Source organism: Myotis davidii, unplaced genomic scaffold (genome assembly GCF_000327345.1).
Source record: "Myotis davidii unplaced genomic scaffold, ASM32734v1 scaffold513, whole genome shotgun sequence".
Taxonomy (NCBI): domain Eukaryota; kingdom Metazoa; phylum Chordata; class Mammalia; order Chiroptera; family Vespertilionidae; genus Myotis; species Myotis davidii.
The window spans coordinates 1,645,880-1,663,656 of record NW_006284436.1 but is presented as its reverse complement, the minus strand read 5'-3'; the positions used below and the strand labels follow the sequence as shown (position 1 = coordinate 1,663,656).

The window sequence follows — 17,777 nt, the reverse complement described above, 5'->3', positions numbered from 1 at the left end:
GGGAGCCTGGGGTGGAGGGCACTGCACTGCTGTCTGAGGTTCTCTCCTTTTCTTACCAAAGCATACGCACTGCTGTGGTAAAGTCAACGATGTAAAAATGCCTTCTGTGTTGCGCCCCCACCCGGGTCAGCAATCTCAGCCCAGGAGTTATGGACACTTTTGACACAAATGAGAATTCAAGTGGTGCATTCTGACTGAGAAACCTACCTGGGGCAGCCTCATTTCCTCGGAGATAAATCATGAAGAGGGCTGGGAGCCCCACAAATCCCTCAAGCAAACAAGCAAGTCAAACAGCACCATTTACCCCGCAAGGGCCTCTTCAAGTGAACAAGGCGTGGGAGGAACCGGGCAACAAAACCGGCCTTGTCCAGCAAGGGCAACCTTTGCCCCCAGGCCCGTGGGGAGGAAACCTGGGCCTCCCGTGTTCCCTGCGTCCTCCGCTGCTGACCTACCAGGGCCAGAGCTCTGCTCAGCCAGGCCCCTACCCCGGACCTGGTCCAGGTGAGAAGGCGCATGCCGGGGGCAGCCAGTGGCCTGGCAGCTCGGAGATCCACCCCCAGCCGTGCCTCCTGTCCTGGTGGGGTCCTGGTGGCTCATGGTAAGGGCACTAGTCCCGCTGAACGGAACTGGGGACACTCACTGACCACTCTAATAAACTACGCCTCCCAGGGTCACAGCTATGGGAAAGAAAGGAGAACAGGGATGGAGGAGGGGTGGGGGGAACCTTCCCTGCCATGTGTGGGAAGAGCAGGGAAGCAGGGGGAGGGGGGCAGGGGGGGCGCTCATCTCAGGCTGGCTGTCTGCACAGCCGTCACAGGCCTGAGGGAAAACGGATCGGGAGGCAAGGACATTTTTGCCTCATGAGGGCTGATTTCTTCCTTTTTTTTATGACAAGGTGATAACTGGAGTCTTTTTATTTTGAGATATAATTCACATACCATACAATTCCCCCTTTCAGTGCCCAATTCAGTGGTTTTGGGGACAGTCACAAAGTTGTGCAGCAACTACCACTAACCAATTCCAGAACATTTCATCACCCCGAAGAGAAACCATCCCCTTAGCAGACACTCTCCATCCTCCCCTCCCTCAGCCTCTCTGTCCCCACAGATTTCCCTGTTCCGGACACTTCCTGTGAATGGGCTCATATCGTACATGGACTTGATCTGTGACTGGCCCTGTGCCTGACTCCCCACAGCAGTCATCCTGACCCGCCTCACGCACGGGGTTTCTGCAGAGGGCTCCGGCTGGGGTAAAATGGTTTGCCTCTGAACAACTGAAAATGCACCGCCTTAACCCTTTGCTCTAGGAAGCTCCGTGGACACGCAGGGAAATTCAATGCACTCAGCCTGGCACTGACCATGGGCTGGCACCGCACTTTCTCCTCGAGCCTCCCTTCGTCCCTAAAGCAGTGCTCCCCCAGCACCGCCCACCCCGGTCCTGATCCTGGAACTGTTAGAGGGACAGAAGGAAAGAGGCAGGCAGTGGAGTCTGGAGCTGGGGGGAGGGGGGCGGACCAGCAGGGGAGGCTCCATCAGGGCTACCAACTCCGGCCCAGGACCAAGTCCCCTGATCAGAGGGCTCACGAAGACATGGGATAAGTCCGAGTACATCGCCTCGGGCCCCTCCCTGAGCCTGGACTGGGAATGCCACTAAGACTTCAACAAAGATCACAGAACGTCAACCACAGAAGCCAGCTCTTCGACAGTTTAAATGGGAAAATCCCGAAAACAGCCCAGGAGCCCGTCAGCAAGGGGCCTGGTTGAAGCAATCACAGTGCGTCTCTGTGACTCACTGTTCTGCAGCCATGACAAACGGGGACGTGGGCTCTGTCCTGAAGTAGGACGGTGCTCACGCTATACATTCAGCAAGAAAAATGCCACAACATAACGGACGCGTGGTTCCAGTTTGTGAACTAACCTGACAAGATACAAGGCTTCTGTGCACACATGAAAACCTCCAACTTCCCACTGGCAGTGTGCTCAATGTAGTTAGTTCTTGGGAGTCAGACAACGGGGGGAATTCTACCTTTATTTTTAAAATGCCTGTATTGTTTGATTCTTTTATTAAAATGCATATGAATTTTGCAATTAAAAAGGTAGTATAAAAATGAAAAGAAAGTCCTGCCCTTCCCCTTTCTGAACAATTTGACCTTTTGACCTGACAGCCATGAGTGAGGCCGAGCAGGACCTGGAGCTACAGTCTGTGTGTGGCTCTTGTGGAGCCCAGAGTGGGCGCCAGAGCCGGCACAGGATGAGGAGGGACCTGCACAGGTGAGGCTGGCGGAGGGAATGCACAGAACATGGGAGCCCAAAAGGGTAAGAAGGGAACGAGTGGGAAGGGAGCTAGAGAGGAGATGGGATGAGGGTACACAGTGGGGCTGACCAAGTAACAGATTAAGAACAATAGGAACCAGCCGTGGCCAGTGATGCTAAGGGATTAGAGTGTCGGCCTGCACACTGATGAGTCACAGGTTTGATTCAAGGGCACAAACCTGACCAGGGTTGCAGATTCGATCCCCAGCCCCAATCAGGGTACCTGCGGGAGGCAACTCACATTAATGTCTCTCTCCCATCGATGTTTCTCTCTCTCTCCTCTCTCTTTTACTCTCTCTAAAAATCAATGGAAAAAAATATCCTCAGGTGAGGATTAACAAAAAAACAACAAAAAAACCCACACACAGTAACAGGAACCAAGTTTCACACCGCTGTGAAAGTGAATTACAAAAAATGGGAAGAGTAAAAGAATGAGCCCTGTGGTGTTGCAGTATTGGACTGGAACTGAAAGTGTGTCAACTCCTGTTTTCCACATATATGTTACCTATTGAAGATATAGACACATAAGGGATAGAGAGAGGTTTGAGTGTAGGGGTGCAGGGGTGTCCACAGACATTCCCTACTCTGTCCACTGGGAGGCCCTGGGAGCAGTGATACCCCAGTAGCTATGAATGCACCCAGCATTCAGATCTTGCTGCTAAATACCATTCTCCACTAAAAGGAATGAAGACTCTTCGAAGAAATGGCTGATTTTCCAGGACAAGGGCAGGGAAATTATAAAATGGACTTGGAACATCTTGTGCCAGGGAGCAAGGAAGCACTCAGAGTGAGGAGGGCATAACAAAACGACGGAGAAGCAACCCTGAGGGGCTCCTGCTGGCCACAGTGGACGGTAACCCGCTGAATAAAGCACCAACCACGAGTCAGTAGGTAGGTAAGCAGGTAGGTAAGTAAACCAAAGGAAAACACGTAACTTCACAGGAGAGAAGCCTGGAGACACCACCTTAGTCACGTGACCGAAGTGAACATCATCAGTAACAGGCCCATCAAGCAAAGTCCCAATCAGTCGGATGCAAAGAGAAGGTGGCAGCATCACGACCATGACAGTCCTGCCTAAGATGCTCAAAGGGTATCAAACAGTGAGGACTGCCAAAATCCAGGTGGAGGGACAGCCTACAGAATAACCAACTGGCTTATAATCTCCCCAGGCATCATGCAGGTCAAAGCCAAGGAACTGTTCCCAATTTAAAAAGGCCGAAGAGACATGGGGAATGGACGCAACGCTTTATTCTGAACAGGATCCTTTTCCTGTTACAGACACTATTGAGACAATTAGCAAAACGCGAAGGGGTCTGCTGACCGGGTGGTAGTATGTACCCTACCTTCCCGGTGGTGCCCATGTGGCTGCTGTATGGAACATCCTTGCTTGTCAGAAGTACACGTGAGCGCATTCAGGGCTGATGGGGCATCAGGTTGACAACTTACTCTTGAATGATAAGGGGGAAAATTCTCTGCACTGTACTTAAAACTCTGCTGTAAGTTGGTAAAAGTTTCACAATTTAAAAATGTTTCATTACAAATGAAAAAGCAAAGAAGATAATGTCATGCTCCATTATCAGATGAGTTCAGGTTGTGCCAAACGGTGCTGAGCAAGCCCAGCAGTCCTGCTTTGTCTCAGGGAACCATCAATGATTCTAATGGGGACGGGCCTCTCTACCTACTCAGACCCAGGCTGCAGTGCTCGGACAACACTCTGCCTCCTCCTGGGCTTGCCTTCCGAACCCACACAGCCAACCATCTGTGGACACAGCACATGCCACCAGCCCTGCCATGTCCCTGGACGGCCAAGGCAGTTCCAAGAGGAGAAGGGGCCACCATCACTCATAGGAAGCCAGGCTCTGCCTGGCCTGCCCCTCATGCCTTTGTCCACACGAAACACGAGCTGAGCAAAGCAAAGACACTAACTTGTAATGCTGAGAGCAGCAAGAGCAACAGGCCACACGCCCACCAAAATAACGATGATAAGCACTCCATCTTGTTTGCACAGGGCTCTAAAGTTTCCGAGCTTCTCCAACTGCAATCTCATGGGATCCGTATAGAGGAAAGAAACTACGGACGCCAAGCCCCCAGCCCCAGAGTAAGTCTAATTCCCAGTACACACTGCATAGCACCTCCTTCTTGGTAACCCTTGCAACATTTGTAATGATGCAAGGGTACCTGGGATTATTTTATTAACATGTGTCTCCCCAGGGGACTGCAGAGTCCAGAGAGCAAGGCCTGAGTGTTTGCTCACAGATCCCAGGGATTCATGTGAGGCAAACCCTCCAGAAATACTTGCTAAATTATCAGGGGGGTGGATGGATGAGTGGCTGGAGGGGTAGGTGGTAAGCGACCTGGACCTGCACCCAGCACCCAGCACCCAGCACCCGGCCTGCTCTACCTGCTGCTGCTGGGCCCGGAGGTCGCCAATCTCCTTCTGGTCCTCTTCGTGGAGCCGCTTCATGTCCTCCCAGGACTGCTGCAGCAGGTTCCGCTCCCGCAGCAGCTGCCCATTCTCCCGCCGCAGCGTGTCCACGTCGTCCTTCAGCTGGGTTTGGTCACTCAGGAGCCGGCTGTGGAGTGTGCTGAAACCCCCCCACAGTGAGCCCCAGACAGCCTCCACCCCCACCCCAGGCATCACCAGCCCCGCCCGGGCCCCATCCACCAATACACCAGCCGGGAACCACAGAAGCTGGGTGCCCAGCGTTAGGGGCGGGCAAAAGCCTGCTGTCAGCCCGACGCCAGAAGGACCCAGACCACTTGTTAAAAACCTGACACCAACAAGGGTGCACAGACAAGGGGGCTACCTGGGACAGGCCTGGCACCACCACGTACTGAGGTACCTGGGCCTGAGCAAACAGCAGGTGGGCAGGCAAGTACCCTCAGAGGGGCCCCAGGAGACCAGAGGGCAGCATGCTGCATCTGCCTCTCCTGTGGCAGGAGCTGCAGCAAAGCCCTGGACAGCAACCCAGAATCCCAGGGATGTGTCCGGCCCCCCATCTCCCATTCTCCATCACTGCTGACGTACCCTGCTTCTGAGGCTGCAACAGATGGTATGAAAGGTTAAAAGCCTCACTCCGTGCTTGGGGAAATGGAGGCACAAGCCCACTTGCTGAAGGCACACTGCTGGCCTCATGGAAGAGGCAGGACTAGAACCAGGAGGCCTGGCTCCAAGTCCAGAAATGAGGAAGGGTAAGAGGCAGCCATTTGTGGATGCCAGAGCTCTTGCCAGGCAGGCCCCACTCACTGGTAGAAGTCAGTCTCCTTGGCCACCTCCTCACACCTCTTCAAGGCATTGGTATGCTGGTTCTGCAGACTCTGCAGGTCCGACATGGCCCGCACACACTGGATCTTCAGCCTCTCATAGTCAGGGTTCAGCCTGTGGTAGGGCCTGGCCCAGACAGCAAACGGCACCATGAACACACTGACAAGGAATGTCTCTTCCCCCGGAAGCCGTGTCCTAGGTCACCCCAGCCCAGTGGTTCCCAAATACCAAGTCTCCTACGCACCACAACCACCAGGATGCGTGTCAAGCTCAGATGCCCCGGCTGCACACAGGCTAACAGAATGAGAATCCCCAGGATGGAGAGGGCTCTCAGCTACCTGAGCGCTCTGCATGGGCCTGAAGAGCTGAGAATGGACCATCTAGGACAGTGGTTCTCAACCTGTGGGTCGCGACCCCTTTGGTGGTCGAACGACCCTTTCATAGGAGTCGCCTAAGACCATCTTGCATATCAGATATTTACAGTATGATTCATAACAGTAGCAACATTACAGTTATGAAGTAGAAACGAAAATAATTTTATGGTTGGGTCACAACATGAGGAACTGTAAAGGGCCAGAAGGTTGAAAACCACTGATCTAGGAGCTTCTGGGAGACCTTGTGACAGGCCTATGCACACAGTGGGTCCACCAGAAACCTATGATGAGGTTTCTTCTCTCTTTAGACCAGTGATTCTCAATCTTGGGTATACATTAAAATCCCAGGCCAACTATATCAGCACCCTGGGATGGGAATCAGACATCAGAATTTTTTTTTTTTAACTTTCCAATGGATTCCAACGTGCAGCCAAAGCTGAGAAAACTGGCAGGGTGCAGTGGTTCTCAAAGTGAGGTTCCTGGTCCTGCAGCATTGATAACCTGGGAACTTGTTAGAAATGCAAACTGTCAGGCCAGCCTCAGGCCTCCTGGATCAGACACGAGGGAGGGCAGGCTCACTAGCAATCTGTGCTTCAACAGTAAGGCCTCCGGGACTACAGTGCTTACTCGAGTTTGAGAACCCCTGCCCTAGAGCAGACATCAGCAACCCTTTTCTGTAAAGGACGGCACTCTAGACTTTGCTGGCCACGCGGTTGCTGTGGAACCACACACTCTGCCTCGGCAGCATGAAAGTAGCCATGGGCAGCCGAAACCAGTTTGGCTCAGTGGATAGAGCATCGGCCTGCGGACTAAAGGGTCCCAGGTTCGATTCCGGTCAGGGGCATGTGCCTAGGTTGCTGGGTTGTGGGCACATCCCCAGTGGGAGATGTGCAGGAGGCAGCTGATCGAGGTTTCTCTCTCATCAATGTTTCTAACTCTCTATCCCTCTCCCTTCCTCTCTGTAGAAAATCAATAAAATATATTTAAAAAAAAAAAGAAAGAAAGTAGCCGTGGACAACATGCACGCTGGCGCACCATGTCCTCACTGCCCTGCCTTTGTGCCATCTGATTGGGGCACGTCCTCATCAGTGCAACCTCAAGGAGCCGGCTTGTAGCCCGACATTCCCCCAAGAGGAATCTTCCTCGGAACAAGGCACACACTCTGATGCTCTTAAAGGGAAGAAGTTAAAACACCAAGGACCCCTCCAGCATCTCCTGGAAGGATAAACCAGTCTGCATCCCTCCTCCTCCTCCATGAAGCCCCCCAGGATCATGCAGGTGGGTAAGGCCTCTCCCTCTGCCCCAACCCTTAGACTGCCCTTTCCTGGAAACAGGAGCAATGAAAGATTTTCTTCAAAACAAAGAAGCCATGTGGAATATATTCTTCCTAATACATATGCATGTCAGGGTACAATGAATGTGTTTGCATGTCACATAAAGATCCACCCAATAGGAGGTAGGCTGGAGTCTTCTGGGAGAATATATTTCATGGACATGGACACACACACACACACACACACACGACATCACGGTCAGGGCCAAATGTATGATAGACACACCCACATCTTTCAATCCTCAAGTTGTGCGATTCAGGCCATGGGCTTCAATTCCATTTGGAAGAAGCAGAACAAGCCTGGGCCCCTTCCCCTGGAGCTGAGGAGCCCCTGGCGGGGAGGGGATGTGATGGTACCAGGTTGGTGAGTGTTGGGCAGGGGAGCTGGCTGCTCTCTACCTCTTGTCAAAGGTCGTCCCGTGAGTGGCGAAGGCCAGGCGCTTCCGCAGTTCGTTCCTCTCCCGGGTCATCAGCCGCAGCTGAATGGAGAGGTTCTCCACCTTCTCATTCACCTGGCGGTCAGTGAGGAGGGGCGGTGGGGACGGTGCCTTCCCGGTGGTTCCTGGCAGGAGGGAAATAATAAAGAGAACTGGCATTTAGGGGAAGTCACCGGGTGCCAGGCTCTGTTCCGACTTTTGGCTGCACTACTCATGCCCAACGGCCCTGCCAGTGTATCCTGTGAGCATCGCCTTCAGAGATGACAACACAGGCCAGAGAGTAAGAGATGAAACAAAGACTAGGTCCAGACGGTCCCCAAACCTCCCAGCACTCCCCGCCCGCTCTCCTGGCCCTGGCTGAGCACCCCGAGAACCTCCACCCTTCCCAATCCGCCATGACACCTCCAGGATCAACCGTTTCGGCCCTAATTCTCGCATCGTCACCTAGTCTGGAAACGATAACTATCACCCACCCCTGGGCATGGAGAGGCCCATCTGAGCCCTGAGCAGAGCAGAAGCCATGGCCTGGGGAGGAAGGTCCAGTTGGAACCCAGTGAAGCTCCGAGGACCAAGGTGACTGGCTCCAAAGCTGGGCCCAAGGGCCGGGTCCCCATCATCCCCTGACCAGGCCGGGACACTTCGTACAGCTCCCTTTTCCGAGCCATCCAATGCCTGAAGGACCTGCCCGAACAGCCCAGGTGTGCGGGCTTGGACGGGCTGTCAGGGAGAGCGGTTAAGTGGGACGTGATGCAGGGAAGTCGTGGGGCTCTGGGGGCCCAGCCCACATCGGGCCCTCAGCACCTGTGCCAGGACGAAAGCGTCCTGAAGGGAACCCGGTGCCTCCTGCTATTACTAGGAGCAGTGGCCACTGCCAGCACCTCTGACAAGACCCAAATCCTTTGCTAACAGGACAGCCCACACTCAAATGTCCGGGAAGGAGATGAGTCCATGCTGTTTTATATTCAACTCTGTCCGTATGTTCACCTGAGACGCCCTCGACCCTCAGGGAGCCAGGAACTCAGAGCAGCCTTCCCATTTCATGGACGGGACCCAGGAGGCTGACTCGCCCAGGAGCCCTAGAATGTGCGAAGGGCACAGGCATGTCTCTAACGCTGCCATCCTGACCCCCCAAACCTCCATGACCCTTGTTGGCTGGCTGCTCACAAAAACCAAGTGCCCCCACCAAGACAAAAGAGGGGTGCCCGGGCGTGGCCTGCATTTCCCAGGAGTGCATGGAGGATGGGGAGCTCCACACTGTGGTGACAAGCCATACCCTGGTCTGAGGTAGGAGCCTCATGCTCAGCTCAGGTTCCCAACACCGGTACCCCAGCCACCTAAATCTAGTTCTCCCCGAAGTGCATGTTATTTTAAAACCACCACACCCTGCCCCCCAGGACTCCTGTGCTCCAGGCCAGAACTCTGGGGTCAGAATGTTCTCTAAAGTGGAGCCCAGACCAGCCCTTCCCCTCCTCCTCCCAGACCTGCAAGTACTGAAGACAGCTATCAAGTCCCTATGTCGCTACCAGAACAGCTGACAGTAAAAAGCAGCAACACCAGCCCTAGCTGGTTTGGCTCAGTGGATAGAGCGTCGGCCTGAGGACTCTGAAAGGTCCTGGGTTCGATTCCGGTCAAGGGTACATGCCCGGGTTGTGGGCTTGATTCCCAGATAGGGTGTGCAGGAGGCAGCTGATCAATGATTCTCTCTCATCATTGATACTTCTATCTCTCTCTCCCTCTCCCTTCCTCCATGAAATCAATAAAAATATTTTTTTTAATTATTTTTTTTAAAAGTAGCAACACCAAATGCTGGCAAGAATGCAGAGAAACTGGAATTCTCAAACACTGCTGGTAGGAATACGCAATGACACAGCCACTTTAGAAAACACTTTGATAGTCTTTTATAAAGTTAAATACACGTTTATCACACTACTCATGATCCCCCCCACAACTATTTACACAGGAGAAATGAAAATTTATGTTCACACAAAACCAGCACACAACTGTTTGTAGAAGCTGGTGAATGGATAAACAGCAGCATTACGTTTCTACAATGGAATACTACTCAGCAGTAAAAAAGATGGACAACTGATCAAACTACCAATATACGCAGCAGCATGGGGGAACCGCAATGCCGTGGGTGCTACGTGAGAGAAGCCAGACTCGGAAGGCTGCACACTACCGCAAGCGTGTCAACCTCGCGGCCGGCGGGTGTGACATGCTTGTGCTACAGGATTACATTCACGATACTCAGGACAAGGTAAACTCTAGCAGCAGGAAGAGGTCAGTGGCTGCCAGGTGCGGGGGGTGGAAGGTGGAAGGCGAACTACAAAGCCACAGAAGGAAATGTTTCGGGTGAAGGAATTGTTCTGTATCTTCACTGAGACCATGGTTAAATGGTCATGAGTTTGTCACAACTCATTGAACGGATGCTAAAAAGGATAAATGTTACTGTATGTCATTTATACCTTAACAAAAAAATTAAGTTAAAAAAACAACTACATCTGTGGGGCCCTAAACGGAAGCCACATCCGAGGAGTGGAGTGGCTGGGGCAGCGATGGGGACTGTGAGCCCTTCTCCAGCCACTGCAGGTCTGATAAACATCTTAAAGAACAAACAAAATCAGGGTGAGTTGTCCAATGTATTCCAGAGGGAAGGGGGCAGCGGGAAGAGATTAACCAATGAACTAATATACATACGTGCATAGCCCATGGACAGACAATAGTGGGGGAAGGCTTGGGGAGGGAGCTGGATTGGGAAGAGAGGATTAATGGGGGAGGGGGACACCTGTAATATTTTCTACAATAAAGGTACATGTTTTTAAAAAGTGAGTTGTCCAAAAATGCCAAATGCCACTTCTCTCTCCTATCCTGGACAGCTGTTCTTTCAGATTCAAATGCTAAACTGCCCATTCTCCCCAGCTTCACCCCTTCCTCTTTCCATGTCTGGAACCCACTTGAGAAGGCAGATTTTCTTTTCCTTTTTAGTGTCTCAGATGGGATTCAGCGGGTAAGGGATGTGATCGCACTGAAACGGCCTCAAAAGGGGTGGAGGGAGATTCCAGGAGACCTGACACAGGCCCTGGACTCTGGACAAGGAGCCATCACTCACTGGGCCCTGGCATGAGGGGAGCAGCAGAACCAGAGGGCAGAGCCCTGTCTCCACCACAGGAGTCCTGGCTCCTCCTCCTCGTCGCCCCAGCTGATGTGGCCACCCCCACAGACCACGAGGCTCAGTGAGCAGCCTGGCCGCTGGGTGGGCTTCTTGGCCATAGTCCCTTTGTCCTTGGCTCCCTCATCACCACACTCCAGCCGATCCCAAAGGCTGCCCCTCAGTCTTATCTACAGCTGGACAGGTGGCAGCTCTGCCTCAGAGCCCTGTGGCATGGTGCCAGAGCCAAGGAGGAAGTTGGTACTGGCCAGATGTGGTCAGGTGGAGTGAGGATGCCCAGGTAAATGTTCTGGCCACCTCCTGGTCCTGGCTGTCAGGGGAGAAGCAAAGGAGCAGCAGGACGAGGTCATCACAGGCAGCAGAGAGCAAACCCAAGCCAACCTCCGCTCCAGCCAGCAGAGCCAGGGCCACGGGGGAAGCAGTCCCACACCTGGAGCCAGTGCTTCTGGAAGCATCTTAGCATCAGGAGAGAACTTGTTAGAAATGCACATTTCAGGCCCCACCCAGACCTACTGAATCAGAAACCCTGGGGTGATCCCCTCCAGGTGATTCTGATGCCTGACAAAGCTCCATTTGTGGCCCAACATAGCTGTTCCTTCCTTGTTGTTTTGTTTTGTTTTGTTTTGTTTTTAATTGACTTCAGAGAGAGGAAGAGAGAGATAGAAACATCAATGATGAGAGAGAATCATTGATCGGCTGCCTCCTGCGCACTCCCTACTAGGGATCGAGCCCGCAACCCGGGCATATGCCCTTGACTGGAATCGCACCTGGAACCCTTCAGTCCGCAGGCCAACGCTCTATCCATTGAGCCAAACCAGGTAGGGCTTTTCCTTTCTTGTTTTACTGGCTGTCCACTAGCCACTGCACTTAAAGGCATCACCCTTTGATGAAACGCAGGGAGGACCACTTCCCTAAATATGGAACCAGGGGCACGGCCTCCTCGGTCCTGCAGCCCACAGCTCAGCTCCTCCCAGGACTCAGGGCGAGGAGGTTAGACGCCAAGCAGCAGCTGTAGCCTTGCCCAGCTCCCAGTTCTCCTCCCGGAGAAGCTACTTGCTCTCAGTCCTAAACTCGGGATCTGCGTGGCAGAAACCCAACCTAGACACACAGAGCCGGCCTACTGCCTCCGGAGCCACGCCCTGGATGCCCACCTGAAGGGCCCCCTCCCTGGAACTCACTCTGCTGCACTCATCAGAAACAGCTGCTCGTTCCCGGGCTGTTCCTTTCTGTTTCACACGCAGAACGACCAGTAGCCTATCTCTGCTGCCAAGGTCTGAATGTTTGTGCCCGTCCCCCCCAATTCCTATGTTGAAATCCTAACCCCGAACGGGTGATATTAGGAGGTGAGGCCTTTTGGGGTGATTAGGTTATGAGTTTGGAGCGCTCATGAATGGGATTAATGTGTCATAAAGGAACCCCACCCCTAGAGAGAGCTCTCTTCCAACCCTGCCAGGTAGGTTCCAGCGGGAAGGTGCCACCACTGAGCCAGGCAATGAGCCCCACCAGATGCTGCAGCGGCCTTAGCACCTTGATCTTGGACCTCCCAGGCTCCAGAACGGGGAGAAATACATGCTTGTCTTTGAGCCACCCGTTCTGTTAGAGCAGCCTGGATGGACTGAGACACTGGCTGGACTCTCAGGTCAGGGGCCAGGCCCCAGTGGGATCCCTACGAGACTGAACGCACACTCCAAGAGGAGAGATGCTCCTATTCCTCTGTTGAACTGAGAGAAAAACAGGCCCCTGGTCCCAAAGGACCAGAGAAGGAAGGGTCAGAGGGTGCAGCCCTGCCTCCACCTTCCTTGTCAACCAGAAGCTGCACTTTCAAGAAATCATCGCTGGGACATGAAGGACGCTCTCAGGCTCCCAGCCCTGCCAACAGGCCAGAGAACTCTCTGTTCAATGAGAAATCCCTCTTGTTACTTCAATTTATATGACATTTAAGTCTCATTTTATAAATGCTACCCAAGAATGCTTCTACTTAAAACTGCCCCAGTTACTGGAGAGGAGAAATAAAAGGCACCAGGGAAGTCAGGTGCGATGTAGGGGGAGGAAAGCATGTGAAGTGTGCTATCCCGGCAGATCCCTGGGGCCTCCCCGGGGGTAGGTTCCTTAGCGAAGGGCTGCAGGGGATGGGGGAGGGCCTCCACGAAGCCTCCACACTCGGCTGATGAAAACTGCCTGGAGCTTTTTACAAAGATGGTGAAGAAGGTGCCAAAAGCTAAGGAGGAAGCCCCTATCTCTCCCAAAGCCGAAGCCAAACCAAAGGCTTTGAAGTCAAAGAAAGCAGTGCTGAAAGGCTCCCACAGCCACACAAAGAAGATCCGGAGGCCACCCACCTTCTGACAGCCAAAGACACTGAGGCTCCAAAAGCAGCCAAACATCCTCAGAAAAGTGCACCCAGGAGAAACAAGCCTGCCCACTGTGCCACCATCAAATCCCCCGACCACCGAGTCAGCCATGGAGAAGACAGAAGACGGCAATGCACTGTGCTCCTTGTGGATGTCCAGGCCAACAAGCACCAGGTCAGGCAGGCTGTGAGGAAGCTCTGTGACACTGAGGTGCCAAGGTCAACGCCCCGATAAGACCCGATGGCGAGAAGGAGGCATGCGTTCGACTGGCTCCTGACGATGATGCTTTGGGTGTTGCCAACAAAGCTGGGATCATCTAAAATGAGTCCAGCTGCCTAATTCTAAATATAAAAATTTTACACTAGGAAGGAAGGAAGGAAGGAAGGAAGGAAGGAAGGAAGGAAGGAAGGAAGGAAGGAGGAAGGAAGGAAGGAAGGAAGGAAGGAAGGAAGGAAGGAAGGAAGGAAGGAAGGAAGGAAGGAAGGACCATTTGCTGGCAAAGGCAGGGTGAGGTATCAGCGGGATCAAGCTGGAGAGCTGAAACGGGACAGACCACCTAAGGATCTACCGCCAACCAGGAGACCCGGCGTTAAGAACATGTCATATACTCAAGGTTTCATCTACCAGTTTCTCTTATGCGGAATACAACTTACCATTCTCTTCCCAAATGTCCTTTGTTAGGAAGATATACGTGGAAGAGCAGAGGTGACATTTTTATTCTAAGACCTTTCTCTTGCCTTCCCTTAGGTTCGAACAGAAACAGCCAGTCTCCACCTGAACGGCCGGTGCCCCCGGGAAAGGAAGGGCTGCGGCACTGGGTGAAGGCTGCGCCAGGACGGATTCTCCAGGAGGCCCCGCAGTGGTCCCGCGGCTGACCCCACCCTTCATTCCACACCCAGGGATGGTCCACACCAGCCCCCGCATTCCGGTTCTCTTGCCAGGGCTTAGGTTAGGCCCACCCAACCCAGACCAGGAGGGCGCCCACATGCGGGCCCACGCTCAGAGCTTCTGATACAGCAGGCAGGAGGTGGAGCCTGGCACCTGCATTTCTAAAACATGCCCGAGGGCTGCTGGTCCAGGGGCCACACTGGGTGAGCACCAGTTCGGATGTGGACAAGCGGTTTTTTTTTTCAGTGAGAGGAGACTGTGCTGAGGGAGTTCTGGGGAAGGCTTCCCTGCTCATAACGAGACAACCCTCTTGTCCTCTGAGAGGACAGTTCATGCGACAGAGATGTTCTTTTACCTGCTCTATCCAGGACGGCAGCCACTAGCCACAGGTGGTCATCAGCACCTGAAATGTGGTTAGTGTGACTACTGAAACTAGAAATTTTATTTCATTTTAATTATTTTGAATTTACTGTAAAAGCCACCTATGGCCTGTGGCTCCCATAATGGACATCAGGGCCCAGGACACTGTCCCCATAAGCCTGAGGGGGAGGACACCACACCATGGATGTTCACTTCTTACTGTTCAAGGTCATGCATGTCTTTGTTTAAAGCGGTGTGCGTCGGTAATCCCTGTTGCTGCAGCCATGAGGACATGGAGCTAGCCACCCGAAGGGCGCGTCACCTGCATGCAGAAGAGTGAGAGAAGCAAACCCTGTTCTGGTGAACTGAAGAGGGCTGGACCTGAGGGATGCAGCCCGGTCTTGCGGCATTCAAGATCTGGACACAGCACGCTCCCTGTCTGCCTGTTAACAAGATCCGGGGACACTCCTGACCCCTCCTCCCAAGGACCACCAGTGTGTGCAGAGCTAAATGGCGGGCTACTGACAAGGCTCCTTCCAGGCATGAGGAGGTCTGGAAAAACACCTCCTTCTCTAGCTGGCTGTGGTTTAAACAAGATCTCTCTCTCTCTGGGGTCCCCTTTTAACATGCAAATGCTCCCGGAAAGGGTGCTGGCTTCAGCCTTGCAGTGTGGATGTGAAGCTGAATAAGTTCGATCCCTGTACCTCGTTCCCAAGGAACAGGAAGCTGGAAAAGGGTAAAGCAGGAGAGAGGCAAGGGGTACACACTCAGGACTCAACCAGTTCACAGCTTTACAAAAGCCGCACCTCACTGCTCTCCTCATCCCTACTGCACACCCAGGTGCTTCCTGACAGCCAGCCCCAAGTTCGAAATTCCGACAATCCCATCCTGCAATCAACGTGTCTCCTGGACCCAAAGCAGGAAGGACAAAGTGATAGAGACGCAGCAGCTCTGAATTATGGTCCCAGAAGAGTCCTCCCTGAACCCTACCCAGGATGAGGGAACCTGTGAGGGGCTGAATTTTGTCTTCCAAAAAGATGCTCAAGTCCTAATCCCTTGTAAATGAGAATGTGACCTCATTTGGACGTACGGTTTTTACATATGATCAAGTTACAATGAGGTCACACTGGGCGAGTAAGGAGACCCCTAAGCCAATATGACTGGTGTCCTTTTAAGAGGAGAAATTTGGAGACACACAGAGAGAGCATCATGTGAGGATGAAGGCTTGGGCAGACTGGGTGATGCATCTCCAAGCCAAGGAGCATCGAAGACTGCTAGCAGCCGCAGCAGCCAGGAGAGGCCTGGAACAGACCCTCCCCTGGACCCTTCAGAGGGGCACGGCCCTGCCAACACCACACCTTGGTCTCAGTCCTCTAGCCTCCAGAACTGTGAGAAAATCCCTCTGTCATACAAGCCACACCGTTTGTGGTACTTCCTATGGCAGCCACAGCAAATGACTACAGTACCCCTACCATGCCTGTCTTCCCTTCCGATCACTCTGGCCTCACCTTTGTACACTTCTGTAACTGTCTCCCCCCATAGACCCCAAGATGCACAAGCACGGGGACCACGCCTGTGGTCACTACCACATCCCAAACCCACTTCTGGCACCTGGAGGGGTCTCAACTGTCGCCCAGAGAGCACACAGCCAGGAAGGCCTGCCCCGAGCTCTGGAATCTCTGGCGTGAGGCTCCCCTCCCTGAGTGGAAATCTCCCCATCCGTCTGTAGGAAGGAAAACCAAATACACAGACCAGATGGTCTGTGTGAGCCCTTTCAACTCAAAAACTCCAGGAGTCACCTCACCACTGAAGGGGTCCCCATCCACCCAGACCAGCTCGGGATATCAGAAACTGCCCCCAGGGTATTAAACAGAGGGCGTGTGGCACAGGGGCGGGCACAGCGGTGTGGGACAGCGGGGGGACTACAGCAATCTTCCTGCCAGGATGTCCTCAATCAAGTGAAAGCACAGCCGGCCTCACGCTATGGGCTTCTGGAAACATCCATGTCAGGATGGACTGCCACTCCTGTCCCCATGGCAACAACCCTGGCAGGCTGTTCCTGCTTAAAGGACAGTCCCCAAGGGGCCAGTCTCATGGACAGGGGGCCTTGGTGGGGGCCGGGGGAGCTCACTGAGAAGTCCTGTGCCCTGACAAGTGACGAAACGGCAAAACAGGTACCTCCCCCGGCACCCACCACCCTTTGACGGCCAGAGACAGATTCCTGCCCTCTCCGCGAAGACAACATACTGCTGAGGAGAAAATGTAAATGGAATCAACAGAAGGTGAGCCCATGAGTAATATCCAAGGTGAGGGCCAGCTTCCCATCCCCTGGACCCGGGGCTGCCCTGGCTCGCACCCAGACCCTGGCCCGCTGACTCTGCAGGAAGGAGGAGCCGGGAGACGGTACTCACCCACACTGCTGAGGGAGCTGCTGCTCTCAGAGTCGGAGGGCATGATGGACAAGACGCTGTAGGTGGAGCCTGGGGGCAGAAAGGGAGAGCATTTGTTACTAACCCCAAGGGGCCTCCTGTCTATACCCCAGACCACTGCCGGACCAACTGACCTTCAGCCATCGCCAAGCTGAGAACCGGCCCTGCACCAGGGACCAGAAACCGAATCCCAAGGGCCAGGCAGGGCAGGGGCAGTGGGCAGTGGGCAGGGACGAGTCTTTGGTGCCTCTGCCTCACCTTCCGCACCCTCAGCTCTGGAGGCAGCGTGGAACTTGGAATGCCTGCTGGCTTCCTACTGGGACATCTGGGGAAAGGCTCAGCGAGGGAGCAGCATGCCCCGGTTAAATGCAGTGAGGATCCCCCACAGATAGTATCAATATAATTCTGGCTTCCATGCAGAGGGTAACAGCATAAATTGACCGTTGATGAACTACCTGTGGTTTTTGCCAGACTACTCTGTTCTTAGGTTCTAACTGTATTCAAGCTCAGTCCTTAATAATTAGTCAGTGTCTACCCCCTTATTAAAAGTTACTCATCAAGTTCAGAGCAATTACACTGTCCTCGAAGCCAGGGAGTAGCACCTTTTGTTGTTGTTTGTCAACACAATGTTATAAGCCAGTGATGGCGAACCTTTTGAGCTCGGCGTGTCAGCATTTTGAAAAACCCTAACTTAACTCTGGTGCCGTGTCACAAATAGAAATTTTTTGATATTTGCAACCATAGTAAAACAAAGACTTATATTTTTGATATTTATTTGATATATTTAAATGCCATTTAACAAAGAAAAATCAACCAAAAAAATGAGTTCGCGTGTCACCTCTGACACCGTGTCATAGGTTCG

At 53.2% G+C, this 17,777-nt stretch overlaps 1 protein-coding gene across 1 annotated transcript in view; it reads right to left on the bottom strand.

Moving 5' to 3' along the window:
* The window catches only part of DLG5 (discs large homolog 5), a 62,374-nt gene extending 45,409 nt beyond the window's left edge, over nt 1-16,965 (bottom strand). The window contains exons 1-4 of the mRNA XM_006754822.2: nt 16,898-16,965; nt 7,684-7,846; nt 5,560-5,703; nt 4,714-4,897 (exon numbers count right to left, since the gene is read on the bottom strand). Of these exons, the coding sequence (XP_006754885.1) occupies nt 4,714-4,897; nt 5,560-5,703; nt 7,684-7,846; nt 16,898-16,940 (534 nt within the window). The 5' untranslated portion in view covers nt 16,941-16,965. The remainder of the gene's footprint in view (nt 1-4,713; nt 4,898-5,559; nt 5,704-7,683; nt 7,847-16,897) is intronic.
* Nucleotides 16,966-17,777: the final 812 nt, after the last annotated feature.